The sequence below is a fragment of the Pelophylax lessonae genome, assembly GCF_965119305.1.
Source record: "Pelophylax lessonae genome assembly, chromosome: 2".
In the NCBI taxonomy this organism is placed as follows: domain Eukaryota; kingdom Metazoa; phylum Chordata; class Amphibia; order Anura; family Ranidae; genus Pelophylax; species Pelophylax lessonae.
This window is the reverse complement of record NC_138769.1, coordinates 680,214,479-680,241,661: the sequence shown is the minus strand read 5'-3', so window position 1 is coordinate 680,241,661 and position 27,183 is coordinate 680,214,479. Positions and strand designations below refer to the sequence as shown.

General features: G+C 45.4%; 1 protein-coding gene across 3 annotated transcripts in view; it reads right to left on the bottom strand.

The window, feature by feature from the left end:
• MTMR2 (myotubularin related protein 2) overlaps positions 1-27,183 on the bottom strand; it is a 65,929-nt gene that overhangs the window by 19,690 nt on the left and 19,056 nt on the right. For all 3 annotated transcript variants that reach the window (XM_082244561.1, XM_082244562.1, XM_082244563.1), the window contains 5 exons: positions 15,088-15,182; positions 7,604-7,714; positions 7,412-7,513; positions 4,721-4,804; positions 895-1,044 (listed from right to left, as the gene is read on the bottom strand). In XM_082244561.1, the coding sequence (XP_082100687.1) occupies positions 895-1,044; positions 4,721-4,804; positions 7,412-7,513; positions 7,604-7,714; positions 15,088-15,182 (542 nt within the window). The remainder of the gene's footprint in view (positions 1-894; positions 1,045-4,720; positions 4,805-7,411; positions 7,514-7,603; positions 7,715-15,087; positions 15,183-27,183) is intronic.

Genomic DNA, 27,183 nt, shown 5'->3' with positions numbered 1-27,183 from the left:
CAACTGAAAGGTAAACTTTACTAGTTTCTAGGAGAACAGATTCATTTTTGCACCAGATTTCACAATGAACCTTACTGTGCTATAATATACATTATTCTGGTAAGATTTCCTTGTTTCCAGTTGAGCAGTCCTTGTTCCTCTTTCAGACAGAACTCCTCTAGGAAAATAAAGCCGATTCATTCTCTTGTTTTAGATAAGTGAAAAAATAGGCGCTGGTAATCAGGTAATCAGTGGTGGTGTTCCAGGTGTGTTAGGGTGTATTAGATTGTCTACACCAATCAATTATGTCCATAGAGATAAACCTCGTTTACCAATAAATAAGTAAATAAATGGTGGACTTTAAATTCATCTATAATACCATAATGTGAACCTTTTGTAATAACATCCTAGTAAAAAACAAACATTCTCTTGATTGTATTTTTCAACCACAAGATATGTTGTGAAGCGGTACAGGTATGCACAGATACCATACGCATCTTGCCAATTTTATTGCCATTTTTTTTTTTTTTTTAACATACAAGGACCAGGCATCTGAAAGCTGTGATCCTTGAAGCATGGGGTAAGTAAAGCCAGCTCCCTTCTTGCTGAAAATTTTCTGTTTCTATATATTGGACAGAACTCGTCCCCTTAGAGTTTTACAACTGGCCGTCTCAGCGGTCTTCATTATCTGATAGCTGAGACAGCCAATCAGAAAACAGTAAAGAGGCATTCTGTTAGTTGCATCAGGACAGTTTTCAATAAACAAATCTCCAGATAGTAGAAATTCTGAAGCTGAGATGGTGAATCATTTACCAGATACAAAAACCATGGTATGAATATAGATTAACATGCACTGATAATATGGACGGTACTCCAATGGATGTATAATAAACCAGATGAGACACTTGTACTTACTGGTATACGCCCATTTGCTCTGAATGCAGCAACCCTCCTAAGTTCATCATCAGACATAGTTACTGGGACAACCAGAGTGGCTGGGTAGGTGTCACAAAGATCGTATCGGTCATTTACTTTTGTAATTCTCCAACTCTCATTAGGCACCCCCTGAAAAAAATATAACATTTAGGCATTATTAAAAACTGATGGAAAAAAAAAAGCACTGAAACAACTCCTGAACTGATGTTCTGCATTGAGTCACTTGCGTTTTAAAATTCCCTCTGCCAGCTAATATATAAGCCATCATGTGTGATAAAAGGACCTATGCAGGAGAACCAATGAGAGGTGTAACATTCACTGTGACTTTGCTTATCTTGATGATTTGTCAAGGTAAACACTTTACTGGGCTCTAGTGGGGACAAAGTAATTAAATTCCAAACTTCAGTCCTGCTGTTTGCTATGGAAACCAATGAGGATCCCCACCATAAAAGTATCACCTAAATGCAGAAGACATTTTCCCTATTCCACCAACAAATTTTAGCTTAAATGATAATCTGTTCATAGACTGCAATAAACATCTGTTGTGCAGAGAAATCATGTAGAAGTGCGATCGCCCTGTAGCCCTAGGCCTCGGTCACATGGGGCGTATTCTAGCATACAACTGTGCAGAGCCACAGATGTTCTGTGAATTCCCATGCAGGCAGTCCCATTGATGTCAATTGGAACGCAGCGGCTGCACAGACACATCCGCTGCTCCCAATAGGTTATCTGTGTGGATGGAAGATGCACGTGGGTGCACTTCTAATGATGACTTAGATGTAGTTTCAAATGCACTTTGAGTAAGAGGCAAACAAATTAAAGCTAAAATTTTAAAGCGGTTATAGCAACAGATTTTTTTCCCTTAGGCTACATTCACACCTGAGCGTAGCGTTTTTCGCGCGTTTTTTACCGCGATTTTACCGCGATTTTTGCGGCGTTTTTTACCGCGATTTTACCGCGATTTTTACCGCGATTTTTGTGCAGGCGTTTTTAGATTGAATAGAGATCAATGGAAAACGCCTGTAATCTGCCCAAAAAGAAGCTCATGTACTTTTTTGAGCGTTGGGCGTTTTGTATACAGCGTCAAAACGCTCAGATGTGAACAGGGGCCATTGAAATGAATAGGATTTGTCTTGTTGGGCGTTTTGAGAGCTGATCCTAGAGCAGAAAAACGCCCCAAAAACGCCCCAAAACGCCTAGATGTGAACGGAGCCTTAAAGTGGAACTTTAGTCAGAAAATTAAGTCCTGCTAGATCAATTCATTCTGGCCCCTTTTGCAGGTATAGCTATGTAAAGCATCAAAAATAAGTGCCTATACTGTAAAAAATCCAGTAATACACTGTCTCACCCTGCTCTGCACATGCTCAGTTGCTCTCTTTTTGGCACTGGGCCGAATTTGTAGCGGCCAATCTGCTGACAGCCTAAAGATTAAAGCCCCGTACACACGTACCGATCGTCGGCATACAAACGTTCGTCTTTTCTCCCCGGGATGTCGGTGTCGGTTGAAAAGTGCAAAGACTGCCCAAGAATTTTGTCCACCGACTACAGCCGACTGCAGAAGTGATGTCATGTAATGGTTAACTTTCCCTGTGTTTTTTCTTTTCTGAGCATGCACAGTCTTGCAAATCTGCGGTCTGTCGGCAGAATTCTGTACTGACTGGCGAACAATCGTCCGTTCTGGTGTCGGCATACAAAAATATTAATGTTTGCAAGAAAGACTCTTGTCCGCAGAATGTGCGCAGACAGCTGTCGGAGGCACCATACTAACAAGCGCACAATCGGCAGATCTTTCGTCCGCCGACGTTTGTATGCTGACGATCGGTACGTGTGTACGGGCCTTTACTGCTGCACAGGGGCTCTGGTCTTCAGCAAAATGGCAGCCTCCAGCAAGAAGAAACAGGAACAATGATGGAGGCAATTTACAGCGCGTGCTTATTTTGGTAGCAAAATTATTAACCACTTGGGGACCGCCCACCGTAGATATACTGTGGCAGGGCAGCCACTCTGCACTAGATCACGTACCTAGTATGTAAACTGACACTTCCGGATCTGGGGAGCGCATGCGCGCCGCCACCGACCCGCTCCTGCTGTGATTATACATTGAGTCCGCCAGAACCAACTGATGCTTCAGTACAGAGGGAGAACAGCGATCTGCCTACCTAAACAAGGCAGATGGCCGTTCTGTCAGTACAGAAGGCATGGATCCTGTGTCTCTGCAAAGCAGGGGCACCAACCTATGCCTTCCTAGTACAAGCAACTCCCCCACATTAAGAAAAGACCAGCTAGGCACACAGTTAACCCTTTAATCGCCCCTGATGTTAACCCCTTCCCAGCCAGTGTAATTAGTACAGTGACAGTGCATATATTTTTTTAGCACTCATCACTTTATTAGTGTCACTGCTTCCCAAAAAGTGTCAAAAGGGTCAGTTAATGTCCGATTTGTCCGCCGCAATATCGCAGTCCCACTAAAATTCGCTGATCGCCGCCATTGCTAGTAAAAAATAAAAATATCCCATAGTTTGTAGGTGTTATAACTTTTGTGCAAACCAATCAATATACGCTTATTGGAATTCTTTTTTTCACCAAAAATATGTAGCAGAATTGGTCTAAATTGATGAAGTTTTTATTGGATGTGGTTTATAGCAGAAAATAAAAAATATTGTTTTTTTTTTTAATTGTTGATAGCTCAAAAAATACAAACTGCAGAGGTGATCAAATACCAACAAAAGCTCTATTTGTGGGGAAAAAAGTACATACATTTTATTTGGGTGCAGTGTCGCATGACCGCACAATTATCAGTTAAAATAACACGGTGCCGTATCACAAAAAAATTGAATTTTGGAATGGAAGTGGAATGTATGTTCCTTGCCAAAGAACATTATTTTATCAAGTTGTTATGGATAAAGTTCAGCTTAAAAGATAAAAGTTTTAAACTGTATTTAATAACTGCTCCCCTTTATAAGCCTTTGTACAAACAGCTAATATCAGGAAGTATACTCATATTCACAAATGTTTCGGCTGTGGCTGATGCTGCATTTTAGCAATCCTCAGCTCTTACTCTTTATACTGTATTACATGGCTGCAGGGACCGACAAAGACACTTAGGCCCCTTTCACATGGCTCCGTTCCGTCGATGGAACCGTGCTGCTCAGCGGGGGGATCGATCCCCCACTGAGTCGGTGGATGACAGCTCCGTCTCCGCTCTGTGTGCGGAGACGGAGGTGTCAGATCCCTGCTCTCCTCTATGGGTGAAATCGGATTAGAACAGACCGCCTGTCCGTTCTCATCTGATCCGATGGACGGATGGAAAATAGGGTTTCCATCCATCCGTCCGGATTGGATGGCAGTGGACATGTCTCTGCTGACACCCGCTGCCTCATAGAGATGCATGGGGCATCCATTCGGATCCCCCTGACAGGCGGATCTGAACGGTCCGCATGTGTGAAAGGGGCCTTAGGGGTTGATTTCTAAAACTAGACACTGCAAAATCTGCTGCAGCTCTGCATAGAAACCAATCAGCTTCCAGTTTTGTTTTTGTCAAAGCCTAACTGAAAAAGCTGAATTTAGAAGCTGGTTGGCTACCATGCACTGCTGCACCAGATTTTGCACTCTCTGGTTTTAGTAAATCAGCCCCTTAGAATTTCAGAATTATCAATTTACTCCATGAAAGAGAAAGCGGAATGTATAGAAATGGTCCTCGTTTCTCTACAATGGCTGTGCGTTTGAGCTGCCACTTTGGACACAAAGCATGTTTAGGAGTTTTTGTTTAGAATTCACAATATTTTTGTTTAAATATACTACGTACCTGTCTTCTGTACTCTAATATGGGGTCATACACCTTCCAGCCATTTTCCAAAAAGGCTTCTTTGTATTCGAAGGCAAACATAGTCTGTAAAAAAGCAAACAGTTACTATAATTAATGTGTTTGAACAAGTCTACAAATAATCAAATACCACAGAACACTACACTAAAGCTGGCAATACATAGATCGAAGTTCAACAGGATCCATCTATGGCCGTTCCCATTCATGAGAAGTCCATTTATCGCTCATGAACCGGCTTTTCTGAAAACTTTGCTTTGATCAGTGCATGCAGCCATATGGCTGCAGAACTGATCAATGTTTTCTGACACATAAAAAGGTTTCAGCGCTGATAAATCAACCAAAATATGAATATAAGTGCAGAGCGGCGATCGGTGATGCGAGGTGTCAGCCTGACACCCTGCATCTCCGATCTCGGTAAAGAGCCTCTGATGTAGGCTCTTTACCATGTGATCAGCCGTGTCTAATCACGGCTGGTCACATAGTAAACAGGAACAGCCCTTGATCGGCTTTCCTTAGTTCGTGCCTGACAGGCACGAGTAAAGGAGCGCCGATCGGCGGCTCCCCTGACGGGGGGGGGGGGGGGGTCGGCACTGGTAATCAGATCATTAATTACCAGTGCAGACCCTCGGGGGGGATGCCACTAGAACCACCAGGGATGCCCACCCATGACCCCAGGGATGCCCCTATGACCCCAGGGATGCCCACTATGGCCACCTCCATTGCCCTCCCCATCAGTGCTGCCTGCCAGTGCCCTCCCTATCAGTGCTGCCCACAAGTGCCCATCATTGCCATCTTTCAGTGTCGCCCAGCAGTGCCCATTATTGCCCACCAGTGCCGTCTATCAGTGTCCATTAGTGCCCATCAGTTCCGCCCGTCAGTGCCACCCATCAGTGCCCACCAGTGCCGCCTATCAGTGCCCATTAGTGCCCATCAGTGCACCTATCAGTGCCCATCAATGCCGCCTATCAGTGCCCACCAATGCTGCATATCTGTGCTACCTATCAGTGCCACATATCAGTGCCGCCCCATCAGTGCCACCCCATCAGTGCCTCCTCATCAGTGCCTGTCAGTGCTCATCAGTGCAGGAAAAAAACTTATTTTTTTCAAACTTTTCAGTCTTTTTTTATTTGTTTAGCAAAAAGGAAAAAACCCACAGGTGATCAAATACCACCAAAAGAAAACTCTATTTGTGGGGGGAAAATGACATAAATTTGGTGTAGGTACAGTGTTGCATAACTGCGCAATTGTCATTCAAAATGCAACAGCGCTAAAAGGGGAAAATTGGCCTGGGCTGGAAGGGAGGAAAGTGCCCGGTATTGAAGTGGTTAAAGTGGTTGTTTAACCACGGTTATCTTTACACCATCCCATCTGTTAGATTACAACCTGTATCCTAGTGCTTTGCTTTATTATAAAAAGCAGACTTCTACCTGTTTTCACAGCTCCTATCGGCGCTCACATGACTCTCAGCTCTCTTCTCTCCCCGTCTGACATCTCCAGTGGGCGGGGCCAAGAACTTCCTCTGACGTCAGCCAGGGAGGCAAGGAGGAGAGAGCCGGGAGTCACGTGAGCGCCGATTGGTGCTGTGAAAACAGGTAGAAATCTGCTTTTTTTTTAAATTAAGCACAGGCACTAGGATACAGGTTGTAATCTAACAGAGGGGATGGTGTAAAGATAACATCGTTTTGTAGCAGCAGGGAGGGAAGCAGAGCGGCGCTAGTGAGTGCTGACAGGCAGGGAGGGGAGGGGGGGGGGGGTGGACAGAGGGAGACAGAGGAGAGCTGCAGATAGCTGCGGATGACAGAGGCACGTACACTGTCCATGGTGTCAGGGCTCAGCAGCCATTTTACACTGTGGTCAGTTTACAGTGGGGAGTGTAAAAACTGGCAGGATCAGTTTTTTAGGTAAAACAGGGGGCCAAATTACACAGCACAAGCACTGTGCTTTTAGGGAACAGGATCTGTTTTTTTTTTTTTGTGGTAAACGCTTTAAGAGAGATTTCTTTACAGATGTTATGTAAACTGAGCTTCATAAACAGTAACTAGGCTTACACCTTAAAACGATATTAAAGTCTAGTTTTTTCTTTAAAAAAAAAACAAACATGTTATACTTACCTGCTCTGTGTAATGGTTTTGCAGAGAGCAGCCCCGATCCTCCTCTACTCGGGTCCCACGCCAATGCTCCTAGCTCCTCCCTCTTGCCAGCTTGCTCTGGAGGCAGCCAAGCAGGTGCGCTCCCGACCAGTGGCTCTGTTTGTCCATTCACACATTGAACTATGTCTCAGCCCTGCCCCGTTCATCTCCTGATAGGCTCACTGTTTGTGATTGACAGCAGCGGGAGCCAATTGGCCAAAATCTAATCAGGAGTGCGAGTCTCCATAGAGGCAAGGCTCCCGTGGACATCGCTGGATCGGGAGGGGGCTCAGGTAAGTATTGGGGGGGGGGCTGCGGCACACAGAATGTTTTTTTACACAATGCATGAAGGTAAAAAAACTTGTGCTTTTAGAACCACTTTAACCATTCCTTTAATTGGGCTCTCAATATCTAGTTTTAGGAAAAGAAAAACAGATTACCACTGTCCTATTCTTGCAGAATTATTAAAAGATCAAAAGTGTCACAAAATTTAAAGCACCAATGTATGTATACAGCACTTAGCAATCCCCCTGACAGGTCATACCAGATTGTGATTTAACGGGAAGGCATAGGCCATGAGGCTCTCAAACACAGTTTTGCGAGTGTGTCCATCGTGCTTGTAGGCAAATCTCATGTTTCTCATGTCCTGAAAAGCAGCAGTAAAGCCATTAATAATTTGATAAGTAACATTAAGAACACAAAGCAAGTAGTACGTCCAAACCACACAACGTTTTACCTTGCACACAATTTCTATCCCATGTGAATTTTCTCCTCGACTTGCAGCTCCTCCAATTTTTTCAATTCGGCTTATGATTCCCAGAGGAGCATCTAATATCAAGCGGTGATCCTGCCAAAAAGATAATATGATAATTCTGAGCTCTAGAACCATCATTATTTATAAACTAATAACAGCCCTTCTCAAAGGCTACATCTACTCAGATCGCAACCTTCATATTCTCAGAGTTCATACAATGAGAGGCAGTTTTAAGATGCCTTCAGGCTACTACCCTTACTATTAGGCCAGCTCAAGGCGGATTAGTGTAGTCAGGCTTTACTTTTTATCTGCAATGAGAGCAAAGCAGATATAACGACTACAGTCCCACACAATTAAATCTCAGATTGCATTCTCTGGACCTGATCAGTTCTCTTCCAGAGGCTAATTGCTTTCAAGAGACCCTGTTGCTAGGCCATGCATTTATACAAAAATCTAAGTTTATGTGTGTGAGCATGTGCACTCAACTTCTTTGGTCCACCATGGCGAGGCCTGTTCTGAGTGGAACCTCTCCTGTTAAACTGCTGTAGGTCTTGGCCACCGTGCTGCAGCTCAGTTTCAGGGTCTTGGCAATCTTCTTATAGCCTAGGCCAGCTTTATGTAGAGAAATAATTCTTTTTTTCAGATCCTCAGAGAGTTCGTTGCCATGAGGTGCCATGTTGAACTTCCAGCGACCAGTATGAGAGAGTGAGAGTGATAACACCAAATTTAACACACCTGGTCCCCATTCACACCTGAGACCTTGTAACACTAACGAGTCACTTAACACCAAGGAGGGAAAATGGCTAATTGGGACCAATTTGGAATTTTCACTTAAGGGTGTACTCACTTTTGTTGCCAGCGGCTTAGACATTAATGGCTGTGTGTTGAGGTTTTTCGAGGGAACAGCAGATTTACACTGTTATACAAGCTGTACACTCACTACTTTACACTGTAGCAAAGTGTAATTTCTTCAGTGTTGTCACATGAAAAGATATAATAAAATATTTACAAAAAATGTGAGGGGTGTACTCACTTTTGAGAGATACTGTATCAGTAAGCCTATAATAAGGCTTACCTATAGGCAGGGCCGGCGTTAGGGGGGGGCAACCTGGGAAACTGCCCAGGGCCCCCGAATGTCCAGGGGCCCCGTGTCACTGTCAGCAGCGGGCTCCAGGGCCGGACTGGCCGCTTTAAGACAAGTCCGCCCGCAGCGCCGCTTTAAGCATTGATCGCCGCTGCAATGATTGGGGCCGCTCGTCGGTCACCGCTGATGATGGTTGCTGCCCCGCCCCCTCCCCCCGCTGGGCTCCGTCTCTTCTACGTCAGCCGCTGTGAGCGGCGTGACATCACGAGGCGGCTGCCCCTGCGAGGCGGATCGCTGGCGGTGCTGGTGCATCATGCGTGAGGCGAGCTGACTGGCTGTGGCGGCTGCTGAAGAATGTCTGTCACTGCGCCGACAAGATGATCCCTCCTCCTGTGACACAGACGATACGTCACGCGCCAGCATGTGATGTGATCGCAGGTGAGGGGGCTTACTGAGGGGTCTGTCTGTACTGGGAAGGGCTTGCTAAGGGGTCTGTAGACTGTACTGGGAGGGGCTTACTAAGGGTTCTGTACTGGGAGGGGCTTACTAAGGGGTCGGTAGTGGGAGGGGGGCTTGCTGGGGGGTCTCTACTGGGAGGGGGGCTTACTGAAGGGTCTGTCTGTACTGGGAGGGGGCTTACTAAGGGGGTCTGTAGACTGTACTGGGAAAGGCTTACTAAGGGGTCTGTACTGGGAGGGGCTTATTAAGGGGTTTGTACTGGGAGGGGCTTATTAAGGGGTCTGTAGTGGGAGGGGGGCTTACTGGGGGGTCTGTACTGGGAGGGGGGCTTACTGAGGGGTCTGTCTGTACTTGGAGGGGGGCTTACTAAGGGGTCTGTACTGGGAGGGGGGCTTGCTGAGGGGTCTGTACTGGGAGGGGGGCTTGCTGAGGGGTCTGTACTGGGAGGGGGGCTTGCTGAGGGGTCTGTACTGGGAGGGGGTCTGTACTGGGCGGGGGGCTTGCTGGGGGGTCTGTACTGGGCGGGGGGCTTACTGAGGGGTCTGTACTGGGAGGGGGGCTTACTGGGGGTCTATACTGGGAGGGGGGCTTACTGAGGGGTCTGTACTAGTAGGGGGGCTTACTAAGGGGTCTGTACTGGGAGGGGGGCTGACTGAGGGGTCTGTACTGGGAGGGGGTCTGTACTGGGAGGGGGGCTTACTGGGGGTCTGTACTGAGAGGGGGGCTTGCTGAGGGGTCTGTACTGAGAGGGGGGCTTGCTGAGGGGTCTGTACTGGGAGGGGGGCTTACTGGGGGTCTTTACTGGGAGGGGAGCTTACTGAGGGGGTCTGTACTGGTAGGGGGGCTTACTAAGGGGTCTGTACTGGGAGGGGGGCTTACTAAGGGGTCTGTACTGGGAGGGGGCTTACTGAGGGGTCTGTACTGGGAGGGGGCTTACTGGGGGGGGTCTATACTGGTAGGGGGGCTTACTGGGGGGGGTCTATACTGGGAGGGGGTCTTACTGAGGGGTCTGTACTGGGAGGGGGGCTTACTGAGGGGTCTGTACTGGGAGGGGGCTGACTGAGGGGTCTGTACTGGGAGGGGGCTGACTGAGGGGTCTGTACTGGGAGGGGGGCTTACTGAGGGGTCTGTCTGTACTGGGAGGGGGGCTTACTGAGGGGTCTGTACTGGGAGGGGGGCTTGCTGAGGGGTCTGTACTGGGAGGGGGTCTGTACTGGGCGGGGGGCTTGCTGGGGGGTCTGTACTGGGAGGGGGGCTTACTGAGGGGTCTGTACTGGGAGGGGGGCTTACTGAGGGGTCTATACTGGGAGGGGGGCTTACTGAGGGGTCTGTACTGGTAGGGGGGCTGACTGAGGGGTCTGTACTGGGAGGGGGGCTTACTGGGGGTCTGTACTGAGAGGGGGGCTTACTGGGGGTCTGTACTGAGAGGGGGGCTTGCTGAGGGGTCTGTACTGGGAGTCTATACTGGGAGGGGAGCTTACTGAGGGGGTCTGTACTGGTAGGGGGGCTTACTAAGGGGTCTGTACTGGGAGGGGGGCTTACTGAGGGGTCTGTACTGGTAGGGGGGCTGACTGAGGGGTCTGTACTGGGAGGGGAGCTTACTGAGGGGGTCTGTACTGGTAGGGGGGCTTACTAAGGGGTCTGTACTGAGAGGGGGGCTTGCTGAGGGGTCTGTACTGGGAGTCTATACTGGGAGGGGAGCTTACTGAGGGGGTCTGTACTGGTAGGGGGGCTTACTAAGGGGTCTGTACTGGGAGGGGGGCTTACTAAGGGGTCTGTACTGGGAGGGGGCTTACTGAGGGGTCTGTACTGGGAGGGGGCTTACTGGGGGGGTCTATACTGGTAGGGGGGCTTACTGGGGGTCTGTACTGGGAGGGGGGCTTACTGAGGGGTCTGTACTGGGAGGGGGGCTTACTGAGGGGTCTGTACTGGGAGGGGGGCTGCCGGAGGGCCTGTACTGAGAGGGGGGCTTACTGAGGGGTCTGTACTGAGAGGGGGGCTTACTGAGGGGTCTGTACTGAGAGGGGGGCTTGCTGAGGCGTCTGTACTGAGAGGGGGGCTTGCTGAGGGGTCTGTACTGGGAGGGGGGCTTGCTGAGGGGTCTGTACTGGGAGGGGGTCTGTACTGGGCGGGGGGCTTGCTGGGGGGTCTGTACTGGGAGGGGGGCTTACTGGGGGTCTATACTGCGAGGGGGGCTTACTGAGGGGTCTGTACTGGGAGGGGGGCTTACTGAGGGGTCTGTACTGGGAGGGGGGCTTACTGGGGGGTCTGTACTGGGAGGGGGGCTTACTGGGGGGTCTGTACTGGGAGGGGGGCTTACTGGGGGGTCTGTACTGGGAGGGGGGCTGACTGAGGGGTCTGTACTGGGAGGGGGGCTGACTGAGGGGTCTGTACTGGGAGAGGGGCTTGCTGAGGGGTCTGTACTGGGAGGGGGCTTACTGAGGGGTCTGTACTGGGAGGGGGGCTTGCTGAGGGGTCTGTACTGGGAGGGGGGCTTGCTGGGGGGGTCTATACTGGTAGGGGGGCTTACTGGGGGTCTATACTGGGAGGGGGGCTTACTGAGGGGTCTGTACTGGGAGGGGGGCTTACTGAGGGGTCTGTACTGGGAGGGGGGCTGCCGGAGGGCCTGTCCTGGGAGGGGGGCTTACTAAGGGGTCTGTACTGGGAGGGGGGCTTACTGAGGGGTCTGTACTGGGAGGGGGGCTGCCGGAGGGCCTGTCCTGGGAGGGGGGCTTACTAAGGGGTCTGTACTGGGAGGGGGGCTTACTAAGGGGTCTGTACTGGGAGGGGGGCTTACTGAGGGGTCTGTACTGAGAGGGGGGCTTGCTGAGGGGTCTGTGCTGGGAGGGGGGCTTGCTGAGGGGTCTGTACTGGGAGGGGGTCTGTACTGGGAGGGGGGCTTACTGAGGGGTCTGTACTGGGAGGGGGGCTTACTGGGGGTCTTTACTGGGAGGGGGGCTTACTGAGGGGTCTGTACTGGTAGGGGGGCTTACTGAGGGGTCTGTACTGGTAGGGGGTCTGTACTGGGAGGGGGTCTGTACTGGGAGGGGGGCTTACTGGGGGGTCTGTACTAGGAGGGGGGCTTGCTGAGGGGTCTGTACTGGGAGGGGGGCTTGCTGAGGGGTCTGTACTGGGAGGGGGGCTTGCTGAGGGGTGTGTACTGGGAGGGGGGCTTGCTGGGGGGTCTGTACTGGGAGGGGGGCTTACTGAGGGGTCTGTACTGGGAGGGAGGCTTACTAAGGGGTCTGTATTGTATTAGGGATAGGGGGGAAACAGCATTGTAATAGGGGGAGGGGGGGTCAGCATTGTATTAGGGGGAGGGGGGATCAGCATTGAATTAGGGGGAGGGGGGATCAGCATTGTATTAGGGGGAGGGACGTTGCGCTGAAAATGACGTTGCGCTGGTATAATGACGCAATGCTATGGGGCTGGTATGTCATTTTTTCCAGGGCTGGTTTTCATACCCAGTCCGGCCCTGGGGCCCCACTTTTAGGTTTGCCCAGGGCCACACTTTGTCTAAAACCGGCCCTGCCTATAGGTACTGTAAAAATCTTCTAAACGTGCACCGTTTAGAAGATATTTACTGTAGATGCAGCTGGTGACACCACCGGCGAATACGCTCTGAAGGAATGGCCATCCAATCCGTTCCTTCAGAGTCCTATACAATAAAACAGAGGCTCTCGTGCACATGCTCGGGAGTGACATCATCACGGCTCAGCCCACTCACACAGCCGGAGTCCGAACCCGGAAAGAAGACCGTGTGAAGATGGAAGCACCTTCAGCGGTGACAGCGTGGTGCTAGAGGGCTTCGTTCTAAGGTAAGCTTTACATAATGTTTTAGTATGCAATGCATACTAGCACATTCTGACATTAACTTGCAGGTTGCAAAAAGAAAAAAAAAAAACAGCGGTTTACTACTGCTTTAAATATATTTAATCTATACATAAAAACATGACAAAAAGTGATACAAATAGCTTAAAGTGATTGTAAAGGAATTAAAAAAAGAAACAAACATCTCCATACTTACCTGCTCTGTCCAATGTAATGGCACAAAGCAGCCCCCTTCTGGCGCTCCTGGCTCCTCCTCTATGTCTAGTGCCCCCAAGCCCGACACATTGACATATAGACAGCTCCTTCATCAATGGATTTGATTGACAGCAGCGGGAGCCAATGGCAAAGCCAGTGAGACAGAATTCAAGGGAGAGAAGAGTTGGTGGTGTGCACAACGCTGGATCGAATGAGGGCTCAGGTAAGTAAAAGAGTGTGTGGGAGGCCAAAACATTTTTTAACATAATACAAGGACTGCATTAGGTAAAAAATGTTAAGACTTTAGAGCCACTTGAAGAAAATCGGAAAAATAGTCACAATTAATAAAAAAGTCCACCATTAGCGTCCATAAATCATCCACAAGATGTCTTTCACTGTGCAGTACTTGTGAATGACACTCCCAAAATACAAATGATCCAATTCACCAGAAATCAATCCCTCACATCACAGATGATCGGCACAAAATGCTATAATAGTATAATTAGCTCCCAACGTTTCATTGATGGACTTCAGGTGAACTATACCATTAAAGCATTTTGTGCTAATCATCTGTGAAGTGAGGCATTGATTTCTGGTGAGTTGGATCATTGTCACTTTGGAAGTGTCTTTCAAGAGTCCTGCACAGTGGAAGACATCTTGTGGATGATTTAGGCCCCTTTCACACTTGTACGACCTGAAAGTCACGTGACTTTGCCACAACTTCAAGTAATGCCTGTGTAATCTTGAGTTCTATGGACCTCAAATCGCATCCAAGTCAGACCAAAGTAGTGCAGGGACTACTTTGAAGTTGCTGTGACTTGGAAGTCGCACAGATATGAACGGTACTCATTGGAAATCATGGGGGTACGACTTGTCATGCAACTTTGCAGCCCCAAGTGTGAAAAGGGCCTAATGGACACTAATGGTGGAATTTTCAATACACATTTTTGTAGTGGACTTTTATTATTTGGGACTTCTTCATATTTTCTAAAGCTACTGTATATGTGTCACTTTTAGGCCCCTTTCCCACTATTGCGGCGCGATTTTGAAGCGATTTTGAAAGCAATGGCAAGGCTATATGCCTCAAAACGCATTAAAATCGTGGCAAAGTAGTGCAGGAACTACTTTGAAGTCGGTGCGACTTCAAAACGCACTGATATGAATGGGGCTCATTGAAAATAATGGAAAACGACTTGTCGTGCGATTTTGCGGTTCTAAATCGCGGGACAAGTCGCACTAGTGTGAATGGGGCCTAAGTCACATTTTTTACCTATAGATTGAGTAAATGTAAGAGATATTGCTATTTTTATGTGTAGCACAACTTAGGGTCTGTATATTTAGGTTTTTCAGATACTGTTTTCATTTTGTTGATTTTTTTTAAAGTGGGAGCAACAATACATTTAGAAATTATTCTTGCATTTTCCATTTGTACAATATTTTGAGTTGTTATGTTTTTTGGGTGCAATGTAACTGGGGGTTATAGTTTACACTGTTGGTAAAAGAAGAGGGGATGCTACACCGTGGTAAACATGGTCCCGTCCCAACTTTTTTGTTACTGTCATCAATTTCAAAATGATCTTATTTTTTTTCTCAGTTTAAACAGTTTATATGTTTTCTATTTTCTATTGTGAATAAAATTTGGGTTCATGAGATTGCAAATCATTGCATTCTGTTTTTATGTAAAATTTTACACAGCATACCAACTTTTTTTGAAATGGGGTGTTAAGGTGTATATATATATATATATATATATATATATTTTTTTTTTTTTTTTTTAACACATCTGGAATAAGAAATGTTAGGTTAAGAAACACTAAAAGAAATTAGCTGAACGAGGAATTTATCCACAGATACAAAAAAAAACACAAACTAAAGAGAAATCAGTAAAGTGTCTTACCCGCTCCAAACTTTTAAAGTAAAGTCTGTAGTTTGTAACTGTGAAACTCCCTCGGATGGCTCCAGTAAATGGACAGATGTATGTGACATCTTTAGCTACAAAAGAGAGAACAGAATTACCTCTGTGAATCAAACATAATGTTCAATATATACTCATTTTATAAGAAGCTGTGACTGAACTACATAAAACTCAGACCACCAAAGTTGGCAAACAGATTAAAGGATATAGTTGGTGAACAAACCTGACCTCTATCTAAAACTGTCTAGCTGTCATGCTGATCCTCTAACAAAGTACTACTAAAGGCTAGTTTTTTTTTTTTTTTTTCTAAAATAACAAACATGTTATACGTAGTTAGCTGCTCTGTGTAATGGTTTTGCACAGAGCAGCCCTGATCCTCTTCTTTTCGGGGGCCCCTGCCAGCGGTCCTGGCTCATCCACCCCCTGCCGAGTTCCCCCCATAAACAAGCCTCTTGCTATGGGGGGGGGCACTTGAGCAGGCTTGCTCCTGAAAATGGACATTGTCGATTTACTCATAGAGTGCAGCTTGCACCTCCCCTGTTCGGTCATTGGCATACTAGCTGTGATTGACAGCAGCAGGAGCCAAAAGGTTTCCGCTGCTGTGTGAGCCATTTAGGAGAGCGAGACCCAGGAGAGCCGCTGCTCTCATGCACATTGCTTGATCGAGATAGGGCTCAGGTAAGTATAAGGGGGGCTGGAGGGGGGAGGGGAGCAGCTTCACCCAGAAAGTTTATTACCTTAATGCAAAGAATGCATTAAAGTGGATGTAAATCTGATTCATGAAATTTGATCTGGGCACATCCATCTGTAGCGTTTTCCCTATCTCTCTTCAAAGCCCTAAGTTCTGTGGCTTTCTCCTGCTCTGTTCTTCTGTTCTTAGCATGATAACATTTGACAAGTTCTCCATCAACCGAGATAAAACCAGGCTGAAATTTGTTGGGTGGGTGCTATAAATAGATTAGCAGACAGCTGGTCTATTCACAGCACATTCCTTCCTTCCTCTGCCTATGTGGAGTGGGGGTGTGTGCACCTTTCCTCCAATCAGCTAACTGTGACAGTGTATGGCCTAACTTTCCTCCCACTGGTGATTCAGGAAGGAGAAAATTCTAACAGGATGTGCACTTTCTAAACAGTACCAAAAGCTGAAGACAGCACATATACAAGTAGGAGGATTTGTTTCATCTCTGTGTATCATCTGAGGCTGTTCACTTCACTCGGTATATGTGAGGGTTTACATCCACTTTAAAGGTAATAAACCTTCGGCCTTTAAAACCACTTTAAAGGTGTACCTTCCATGGCAGTCAGCCCCCTACCCCACCCCAAAACAAATTACTTTAAAACCCATTTGTAAACAAAGTGTTTGCCCAGGAAAAAAAAAAAAAAAACTTGCTCCTGGGAGGCACCATGTCTCAGCAGAGTTGGGAGATTAACATTTCACGTGAATTCACTGCTGGATTGCATTCTTGCTGGATTTTGAGCCTCCAACCCCCTGCTTGTATTAACAGAGGCATTGACTCCAGAAAGTGAGAGATATAATTTTGCCCCTGTACAAATCATTCGTAAGAACTCATCTGGAATATGCAGTTCAGTTTTGGGCACCAGTTCTCAAAAAGGATATCGAGGAACTGGAGAAAGTGCAGAGAAGGGCAACCAAACTGATAAGAGCCATGGAGTAGCTCTCAGCTATGAGGAAAGATTAGAGAAACTGAATTTATTCTCTCTTGAGAAGAGGAGATTAAGGGGGGATGTGATCAACATGTATAAATACATAAGGGGTCCATATAGTGAACTTGGTGTTGAGTTTTTCACTTTAAGGTCAACACAGAGGACAAGGGGGCACTCTTTACGTCTAGAGGAAAACAGATTTCATCTCCAAATACGGAAAGGTTTCTTCACCGTAAGAGCTGTGAAAATGTGGAATAGACTCCCTCCAGAGGTGGTTCTGGCCAGCTCAGTAGATTGCTTTATAAAAAGGCCTGGATTCCTTCCTGGGTGTACATAATATAAATGGGTACTAAAATTTATAGGTAATGTTGATCCAGGGAATATCCGATTGCCTCTCCAGGGTTAAGGAAGGAATTTTTTTCCCTTGCTGTAGCAAATTGGATCATGCTTTGCTGGGGTTTTTCACCTTCCTCTGGATCAACTGCGGGTATAGGATTGTGTATATGGGATTGTATGGTTGGCTTTTCTTTACTGTTTTTTTTTTTGTTTTTTATTGGTTGAGCCAGATGGACTTGTGTCTTTTTCAACCAACCTATGTAACTATGCTCCGCCTAGGAGGCATGGTGATATTGGCCATGCCTCCCATACGCATGGGAGGCCAGGGCTGAGGTATTTTTTTTCCATGGGTGGTTTGTTTACAAATGTTTTTTTTAAAGCTATTTGCATTGGGGGGGGGGGGGGGGGCAGAAAGCTGGCAAAAATGCAGACCTTCTGTTTGCCATAGAAGGTATACTTTAATGCTTTGACTCAGAACAAATATGCAGGTCAGGAAATCTGAATTTACTTGCAGCACATCTGTTCTGGGTCAATAACTCAAAAATAACAAAAAGCAGTACAGCCAGGCAACAAGAATACTGGTAAGGAGGTAAATAACGCCAGGTCATGTACATTTCTCTGACAAGTTTTATTATTTTTGTAGTAGGTATAATATTCTGTCTTATAGGTCCTTGAAAAGCTAGGGCAAAGTTGTAAATTTACACTGACATTTGTAGGAGCTGCACAACACAAAAATAATATTTTTTTTTTGTATTTTAGTGTATGTAACATACAATTACCAAGAGGCCACGTGCCTTCCTACCACTCATTTCTGTCATTTAGAGCTCATGAATGTATACGCTGTTCAAATGTGATCAATGTGCACATTGTTGTGTTTTTTTCCTGTACATTGTTATGGTAATATTGTGAGGTCCTTCTGAAGAATAACTGACAAACATCATGTTTACTTTCTATGCAATTATAAAACATACGCATTACAGTAAACCCCCGCTCCATCGCGGTTCAGTTTTTGCAGTCCCAGTATATTGCAGTTTTTTCTGTAATGTTATTTTACTATATAAATCATTAAAATTAAATATTTCTGAGCTCTTGCTCTGTCTCTCAGCATCTTTTATGTGTTTAAATGAGTTTCTATTGTTTTATAAGTGTGTTTAAAGACCTTAAAATGCTTTTAAAGTACAGTGACAGTAAAAAAAAAATCATGCCCACAGTGTATTTTAATAAGGTTTTTCTATTTCGCGGATTTTCGCTTTTCGCGGGTAGGTACGGAACGTAACCCCCGGGATGGAGGGGGGTTTACTGTAATTCATTGCATAATCATGAAATAAACTTATAGGATCCATTCAGATGGGCTTTCCACCCGGCGGACTTCGTTTTGCTCAATGCGCCGATCCCCGCTGAGCAGGCGGATGACAGCTCCATCTCCGCTTACTTTGCAGAGACTGAGCTGTCAGATCCCTGCTCTCCTCTATGGGATATCAGACCACCTGTCCCTTTTCATCCAATCCAAACCTCCAGACAGATGGAAAATGGGGTTTCCATCCGTCTTGATTTCACGGACCACATTGGATCGGAGAGCAGCGGGCGTCAGCGGACATGTCACCTCTGACATCCGCTGCTCCATAGGAGGTACATGGAGCATCCGATCAGGTCCGCCTGAAAAACTGACAGGCGGACCTGATCGGAAAGCCCGTGTGAAAGGGGCCTAACCCATTTGCGCCGATCATGGGGTAAAACAAATGTAAATACCTAAGCACAATTTGACAATTTTGACATGTGTTAGTAAAACTGTACATATCATCACAACTACTCCGTGCATACAGGTGGATTAAACCTTATTTTTTTTTGTTCAGGACAAACTTGACTTTCAAGCCTCACTTTCAGATCACTCTACTACAAGGTAATCTTCCCAGTCATGATTGCAGACTGACGGCGGTGAGAGCCGGCGGGGCGGAGGATGGTCTATGTGGACAGCTTTACCCCAAATGCCTGCATACTTATATGTGCCATGTGAGTTACTAAGGGCTCTTTCACACGGGCGATCCGATCAGATCCGCCTGTCAGTTTTTTAGGCGGATCTGATCGGATCCTCCATGCAGCTCTATGGGGCAGCGGGTGTCAGCGGAGACACCTCCGCTGACACCCGCTGCCATCCGTATCCGATCCTGTCCGTGAAATCTGGATGGATGGAAACCCTATTTTTCCATCCGTTCAGTAATCGGATCGGATCTGATGAGAGCGGACAGGCGGTCTGCTCTCATTCGATCTCCCATAGAGGGCAGCAGGGGCTGAGACACCTCCCTCTCCGCACTGCAAGCAGGGACGGAGCTGTCATCCGCTGGCTCAGCGGGGATCGCGGATCGATCCCCGCTGAGCAACACGGATCTGCCTACGGAGGCGGACCGTGTGAAAGAGCCCTAAGTGTTGTACCTTCATTAAATGTAACCATATTGCTACACTTAGAGGTGCCTCTCTTCTCTTTTTTTACACGATAGTTCCTGGTGGATTTTGCTTTTAATTCTCGTGTGGAGGTGCCATTTGTGGATGGACATTTTATGGTTACACAACCTATCACATCGCTATAATCTTTTTATATGGACTATAAACTGATGGACTTATGAATGAATGGTTGTGGAACAAATCATCTGAGCTTCCATTATTTCTTATGGGGAAATTTGCTTTGATCTAAGAGTGCTTTGAATTACAAGCACATTTCTGGAATGAATTATGCTCACAATCCAAGGTTTTACTGTATATTTCTGGTTACTACTATAACTTACCACCAAAGAACAACCCAAAATAAATTTTCCTGCTTCTGACAATCGCAGCGATACCTCATAGGTCTATGTTATTTGTTGTTTGTACTCGTAGTACAGCCCAAAAGCAATAAAGCGCACTTTGCTTCTTTTTTTTTTTCTTTGTCCTAACTAAAACACACTGACACTGATGCTTATTTAAAAAAAATAAAATAAAAAATCCTGCCCAAAATATACTGATTGACCTTTGACCCTTACTTGACCCAAACACTAACCCTGGCACTGACCTAGATCAAACCTTGATCTAGGTATTTTTTCTTAATTTTTTTTATTATTTATTTATTAATTTTTTTTTTTTTTTTTTACAAAGACTTTTCTTTTTTTCTATTTTCTGCAGGCCAATTAGAGGCCACCACATCATTTAGGTGACCCAAAATCAGGAGATCCGTATCTCGATCGTTAGTACAGGACCGGGGCTCTCAATAAGATTCTGGCCTCTGTGCTGGAAGCGTACCATGCGGTGCGCTCCCAGCACAAAGTGAGATACGCATATATGCGGCCCCAAGGAAAAAAGCCCACTTCCATGAGGCCGTATATATGTGTTAGGTTGGCGTGAAAGGGTTATACTTCTTAGCTTTGAAGGTCTGTACACCGGGGGAAGTTGTGATAATCTGCAGTAAAACACACGTGTTGCGACAACATGTGCTAAGGCACCATAAATGTGTTGGTGGTCTGTAGTGCCAATCATTTTGAATGGCACACCAACACAATGTGCATTGTGATGCTCTGCAAGAAAATGCAGCCTGCTATACATTTTCATGCACTGAGGCAGTGACGCATTAGGGCAGAATGGGGCATCAGCATTGGTCCCCCTGTTACTTCCCTCTGCATTGACAATAGATACAGAGAAGCCCCCATTTGCACTGTCAGTACCAGCACAGCCCAATCAAGATATCAACTGCCTCAGCAAAAAAATGCATGCAATGCACGACGTTGTACTGTGTCCTGGCCCTAAAGGTGTACTTCGGGTCTGCAACAGCTGGCAAGCAAGCAGGAATGGGTATTTGTAAGAATCTAAATCTACGCTCCATTATAATAAAGCATGCTTGGCTGGGCTATTATTCATTTATATACAGTATGTCAGAGTAGAAATCAAAGCTGTTAGCTCAATGTTAGAGTGTAAGGCTTCTGTACAGGCTGGATTGTCTGTTTTCTCTGGATTGTCACTTTTCTCATTGCGCTGTATCACGGGAGGTGGGATACTACCCATATCCAGAAACACTTGGTCTTTTATGCGGGCAGAGACAAAGGAAGGAGCAGGGCAGGAATCGCCAAAGGTATGTTAGTGGATTCGACACAGACGATGTCACTTTACCCATTTAGGACAATGTCTGCTGGTGTTAGTCCACTGTGTTTTATCAAGTCCAAAATCAGTGCAGCCCTCTACCAGGAAATTCTAGAGCACTTCATGCTTCCCTCTGCTGACCAACTTTATGAAGATGCTGTTCATTTTCCAGCAGGACTTGGCACCTGCCCACACTGCCAAAAGAACTAGATTTAACAATATAAATACAGGCTAAGTGATGGCGTGGCCCCTATCTCCATTCCCAGTCGATGCCTCATCAGGGGAAAGGCGTCGGGGGGAGAAGCCTGCGCCATCACCACCCGTGGTCCACGCTGTAGAACGGCCACAATTGAATTTGCATTCGTCTATTTATTCAACTTAACTGTAAGTGTTCTACCTTTTCCTAATAAAGTCGTTTAAGAGGAAATGCACTATTGCCTGTTCCATTCTTTTTTGGGCACTATCTCTCACTGAGTGTGAGGGGTATAGGAGAGAGACCAACCCCCATACAGCAACAGGGGTCAGAATAAGATTTACAAGAAATTTCACTGCCTGCTAGTCTGGATAGTTTCCCTGATGATTTGGAGAACATTATCACTCACCATCTGACCTGTGATATACTTGCCTTTGGTAAGAGTTTTGATATACCACATATCGGGTTTGAAGACTGAAAGGTCAGGACTTTATATCTATTACACTGGCTGGTGTCATCTTCTCAAGTGTTTTTTTTTTTATGTTGAGTTGGTAAGGGTATTACCTCTCTTTTCTTTACACGTGGGTGCCAAGAGGGATTTGGTGTTTGCACGTCCTCTTCTTCACCTTCATTCACCATCAAGAAGATTTCAGTCTTTTTTCATTTTGGACTGCACATATTTCCATAGCACGTTTTTTTTTCACATTGTGCACCATTTATAATATCTGTGTATATTTATTAGGTATTTTGTTCATTGTGTTTTTCCTTTTGTTTTAACACACATTGTTCACATCTAGCGCACCCATTTTTTGCACAAAAGAACCAATACCTGGTCACATGATCATGGTATCCCTGTGTTGATTGACCAGCAAACTCGTCTGATCTAAACCCCACAGAGAATTTGTGGGGTTTTGTCAAGAGGAAGATGAGACACCAGACCCAACAATGCAGACGAGCTGAAGGTTGCTATCAAAGCAACCTGAGCTTCCATAACACCTCAGCAGTGCCACAGGCTGATCGCCTCCATGCCACGCCGCATTGGTGCAGTAATTCACGCAAAAGGAGCCCCAACCAAGTATTGAGTGCATACTATACTGTACATGGACATACTTTTCATTAAGCCAACATTTCTGTATTAAAATTTTTTTTTTTTTTAATTGGTCTTATGTAATATTCTAACTTTCTGAAATACAGAATTTTGGGTTTTCACTAGCTGTAAGCCATAATCATCAAAATTAAAAGAAAGAAATGCTTGAAATATATCACTCTGTGTGTAGCGCATCTATAGGAAATCTATGGAGTTTCACTTTTTGAATTAAATTACTGAAATAAAATTAACTTTTTGATGATATTCCAATCTTTGAGATGCACCTGTAATTGTGAAGTGGAAAGAAAATAAATGGTTTTCAAAATTTTTTACAAATAAATATCTGAAAAGTGTGGCGTGTATTTGTATTCAGCCCCCCTGAATCAATACTTTGCAGAACCACCTTTCGCCGCAATTACAGCTGCAACTCTTTTTAAGTATGTCTCTACCAGCTTTGCACATCCAGAGAGTGAAATCTTTGCAAATAGCTCAAGCTCTGTCAGATTGGATGGAGAGCGTCTTTGAACAGCAATTTTCAAGTCTTGTACCAGATTATCAATTGGATTTAGGTCTGGACTTTGACTGGGCCATTCTAACACATGAATATGCTTTGATCTAAACCATTCCATTGTAGCTCTGGCTGTGTATTTAGGGTCATTGCCCTGCTGGAAGGTGAACCTCCACCCCTGGTCTCAAGTCTTTTGCAGACTCTAACAGGTTTTCATCTAAGATTGCCCAGTATTTGGCTCCATCCATCTTCCCATCAACTTTGACCAGTTTCCCTGTCCCTGCTGAGGAACAGCATCCCCGCAACATGATGCTGCTACCACCATGTTTCATGGTGGGGATGGTGTGTTCTGGATGATGTGCAGTGTTAGTTTTCTGAGGAAGGTAATATACTACAAGAAATTATGTGTATATCCCTTGCGCCTATGGATGTCCCAACAAGTGGGTAATAGAATAAATGAAATATACGTAAAGTGCAGCTGCTACAGGAAAAGAGAATTATGTGGTATAAATATGACCCCAAAGGATTTGCGGCCAACTATAGCGCTTGCTTGGAGTAAAGATAATAATATATTGGATAAAAATTATTTCACTAATGTTAAGTTTCAAATAAAGTGCTGAGTGCTATCAAATAATCCAAGAATAATAAACCAATAGTAACAATATAATGGATGGCAAATATGTGTAAAATATTAAATAGTGAAGGAAGGTGCTAAAAATGAGTGCAAAACAATCTAATAAATTAAATAAAATCAATGGTATCAAAATACATAAAATAATAAATTACATCATTAAGTGCCTCAAGTGTCAATGTGCAAATAGGAAAGTCCACATAAAAGTTCATAAGTGACTCAAGTGGAAATGCAAGTTAATCTTGAGTGCCAATAAAAGGAAAAAGTGCAGGTGCTCCATGTTGAATCCTCAAATGATCCAAAATGCTGGTACTTGAAGTGTCACCGTGGGGGATAATAGGAGAATACACTCACCAGATGTTGTGGTTCCTATATACCATACAGTATTAAGACCTATACTCGCTTTATGGCCACCAGGGCCAAAGAGGACACTGCTGGGCTTTGTAGTACCTCAAAAGGTCCGGAATCCCCTTCCTGGATAGCATTAGCAGTGTCCCCATCCAGATGGCCGGTCTCCTCACAGTCCCAGCCCTTCCGTTGTCAGTGGGAAGACACTACAAGTACCAATATTTTGGATCATTGGAGGATTCAACACAGAGCACCTGCACTTTTTCCTTTTATTGGCACTGAAGATTAACTTGCATTTCCACTTGAGTCACTTATGAACTTTTATGTGGACTTTCCTATTTGCACATTGGCACTTGAGGCACTTAATGATGTAATTTATTATTTTATGTATTTTGATACTATTGATTTGATTTAATTTATTAGATTGTTTTGCACTCATTTTTTAGCACCTTCCTTCACTATTTAATATTTTACACATATTTGCCATCCATTATATTGCTACTCACCTTAAATGGTTTATTATTCTTGGATTATTTGATAGCACTCAGCACTTTATTTGAAACCCAACATTAGTGAAATAATTTTTATCCAATATTTTATTAACTTTACTACAAGCAAGCGTTATAGTTGGCCGCAAATCCTTTGGGGTCATATTTATACCACAGTGTTAGTTTTCTGCCACACATAGCTTTTTGCTTTTAGACCAAAAAGTTCAATTTTGGTCCCATATGACCAGAGCACCTTCTTCCACATGTTTGATGTGTCCCCTACATGGCTTCTCGCAAAGTACAATCGGGACTTCTTATGGTTTTCTTTCAACAATAGTTTTCTTCTTGCCACTCTTCCATAAAGCCCAGATTTGTGGAGTGCAGGACTATATTCTCCCACCTGAGCTGTGGATCTCTGCAGCTCCTCCAGAGTTACCATGGGCTTCTTGGCTGCTTCTCCGATTAATGCTCTTCTTGCCCGGCCCGTCAGTTTAGGTGGATGGCCATGTCTTGGTAGGTTTGTAGTTGTGCCATACTCTTTCCATTTTCAGATGATTGAACAGTGCTCCACGAGATGTTCAAAGCTTGGGATATGTTTTTATAACCTAACCCTGCTTTAAACTTCTCCACAACTTAATCCTTGACCTGTTTGGTGTGTTCCTTGGCCTTCATTATGCTATTTGTTCACTAAAGTTCTCTAACAAACCCCTGAGGGCTTTACAGAACAGCTGTATTCACACTGAGATTAAATTACACACAGGTGACTTCTGAAGTAGTGAGTGTACAGCTTGTATAACGGTGTAAATTTGCTGTCCTCTCAAAATAACTCAACACACAGCCATTAATATCTAAACTGCTGGCAACAAAAGTGAGTACACCCCTAGGTGAAAATGTCCAAATTGGGCCCAATTAGCCATTTTCCCTCCCCGATGTCATGTGACTCGTTAGTTTTACAGGGTCTCAGGTGTGAATGGGGAGCAGTTTTGTAAATTTGGTGTAATCACCCTCACTCTCTCATACTGGTCACTGGAAGTTCAACATGGCACCTCATGGCTAAGAACTCTCTGAAAAAAAGAATTGTTGCTCTACATAAAGATGGCCTAGGTTAGGCTATAAGAAGATTGCCAAGACCCTGAAACTGAGCTGCAGCATGATGGCAAAGACCATACAGCAGTTTAACAGGACAGGTTCCACTCACAACAGGCCTCGACATGGTCGACCAAAGAGGTTGAGTGCAAGTGCTCAGCGTCATATCCAGGTTGTCTTTGGGAAATAGACCTTTGCGTGCTGCCAACATTGCTGCAGAGGTTGAAGGGGTGGGTCAGCCTGTCAGTGCTCAGACCATATGCCGCACACTGCTTCAAATTGGTCTGTATGGCTGTTTTCCCAGAAGGAAGCCTCTTCTAAAGATGATGCACAAGAAAGCCCGCAAACAGTTTGGATTACTGGAACCATGTCCTGTGGTCTGATGAGACCAGGATAAACTTATTTGGTTCCAATGGTGTCAAGTGTGTGTGGCTGCAACCAGGTGAGGAGTAAAAAGACAAATGTGTATTGCCTACAGTCAAGCATGGTGGTGGGAGTGTCATGGTCTGGGGCTGCATGAGTGCTACCAGCACTGAGGAGCTACAGCTCATTGAGGGAACCATGAATGCCAACATGTACTGTGACATACTGAAGCAGAGCATGATCCCCTCCCTTCAGAGACTGGGCTGCAGGGCAGTATTCCAACATGATAACCACCCCAAACACACCTCCAAGACGACCACTTCCTTGCTAAAGAAGCTGAGGGTAAAGGTGATGGACTGGCCAAGCATGTCTCCATACCCAAACCCTATTGAGCCTCTGTGGGGCATCCTCAAATGGAAGGTGGAGGAGTGCAAGGTCTCTAACATCCACCAGCTCTGTGATGTCGCCATGGAGGAGCGGAAGAGGACTACAGTGGCAACCTGTGAAGCTCTGGTGAACTCCTAGGTGGAGGAGTGCAAGGTCTCTAACATCCACCAGCTTGGTGATGTCATCATGGAGGAGTGGAAGAGGACTCCAGTGGCAACCTGTGAAGCTCTGGTGAACTCCATGCCCAAGAGGGTTAAGGCAGTGCTGGGAAATAATGGTGGCCACACAAAATATTGACATTTTGGTCCCAATTGGGACATTTTCTCTTAGGGGTGTACTCACTTTTGTTGCCAGCGGTTTAGACATTAATGTCTGTGTGTGGAGTTATTTTGATGGGACAACAAAATTACACTGTTATACAAGCTGTACACTCACTACTTTACTTTGTAGCAAAGTGTCATTTCTTCAGTGTTGTCACATGAAAAGATATAATAAAATATTTACAAAAATGCGAGGGGTGTACTCACTTTTGTGAGATACTGTATATATAAAAAATATAATTTTTTTTAAAAACTGTTGTTATTTTCGATTTCAGTTTTAGGCCAAGTGCATTCTGCATTTTCTGTTTCGGTACCAAAATTTCCATTCGGCGCACCTCTAATTTTCAGAGCTCGGGGAACCCCAGATAAAATGTAGATAATTCCCCTACAATTGTGATCAGAATGCCACCCTTACAGACAGCTAAAATAATCATTAGCATCATGCTGCTGGCTCTTGTCAAGTGGAGTTGGACTTGGAACTATGCAGGCACCATCAGAAAGGATCGATCAGCCACAGCTCAAGGAACCCCCAGTAACCTCTGGAGATACCCTAGAGTTCAATAAA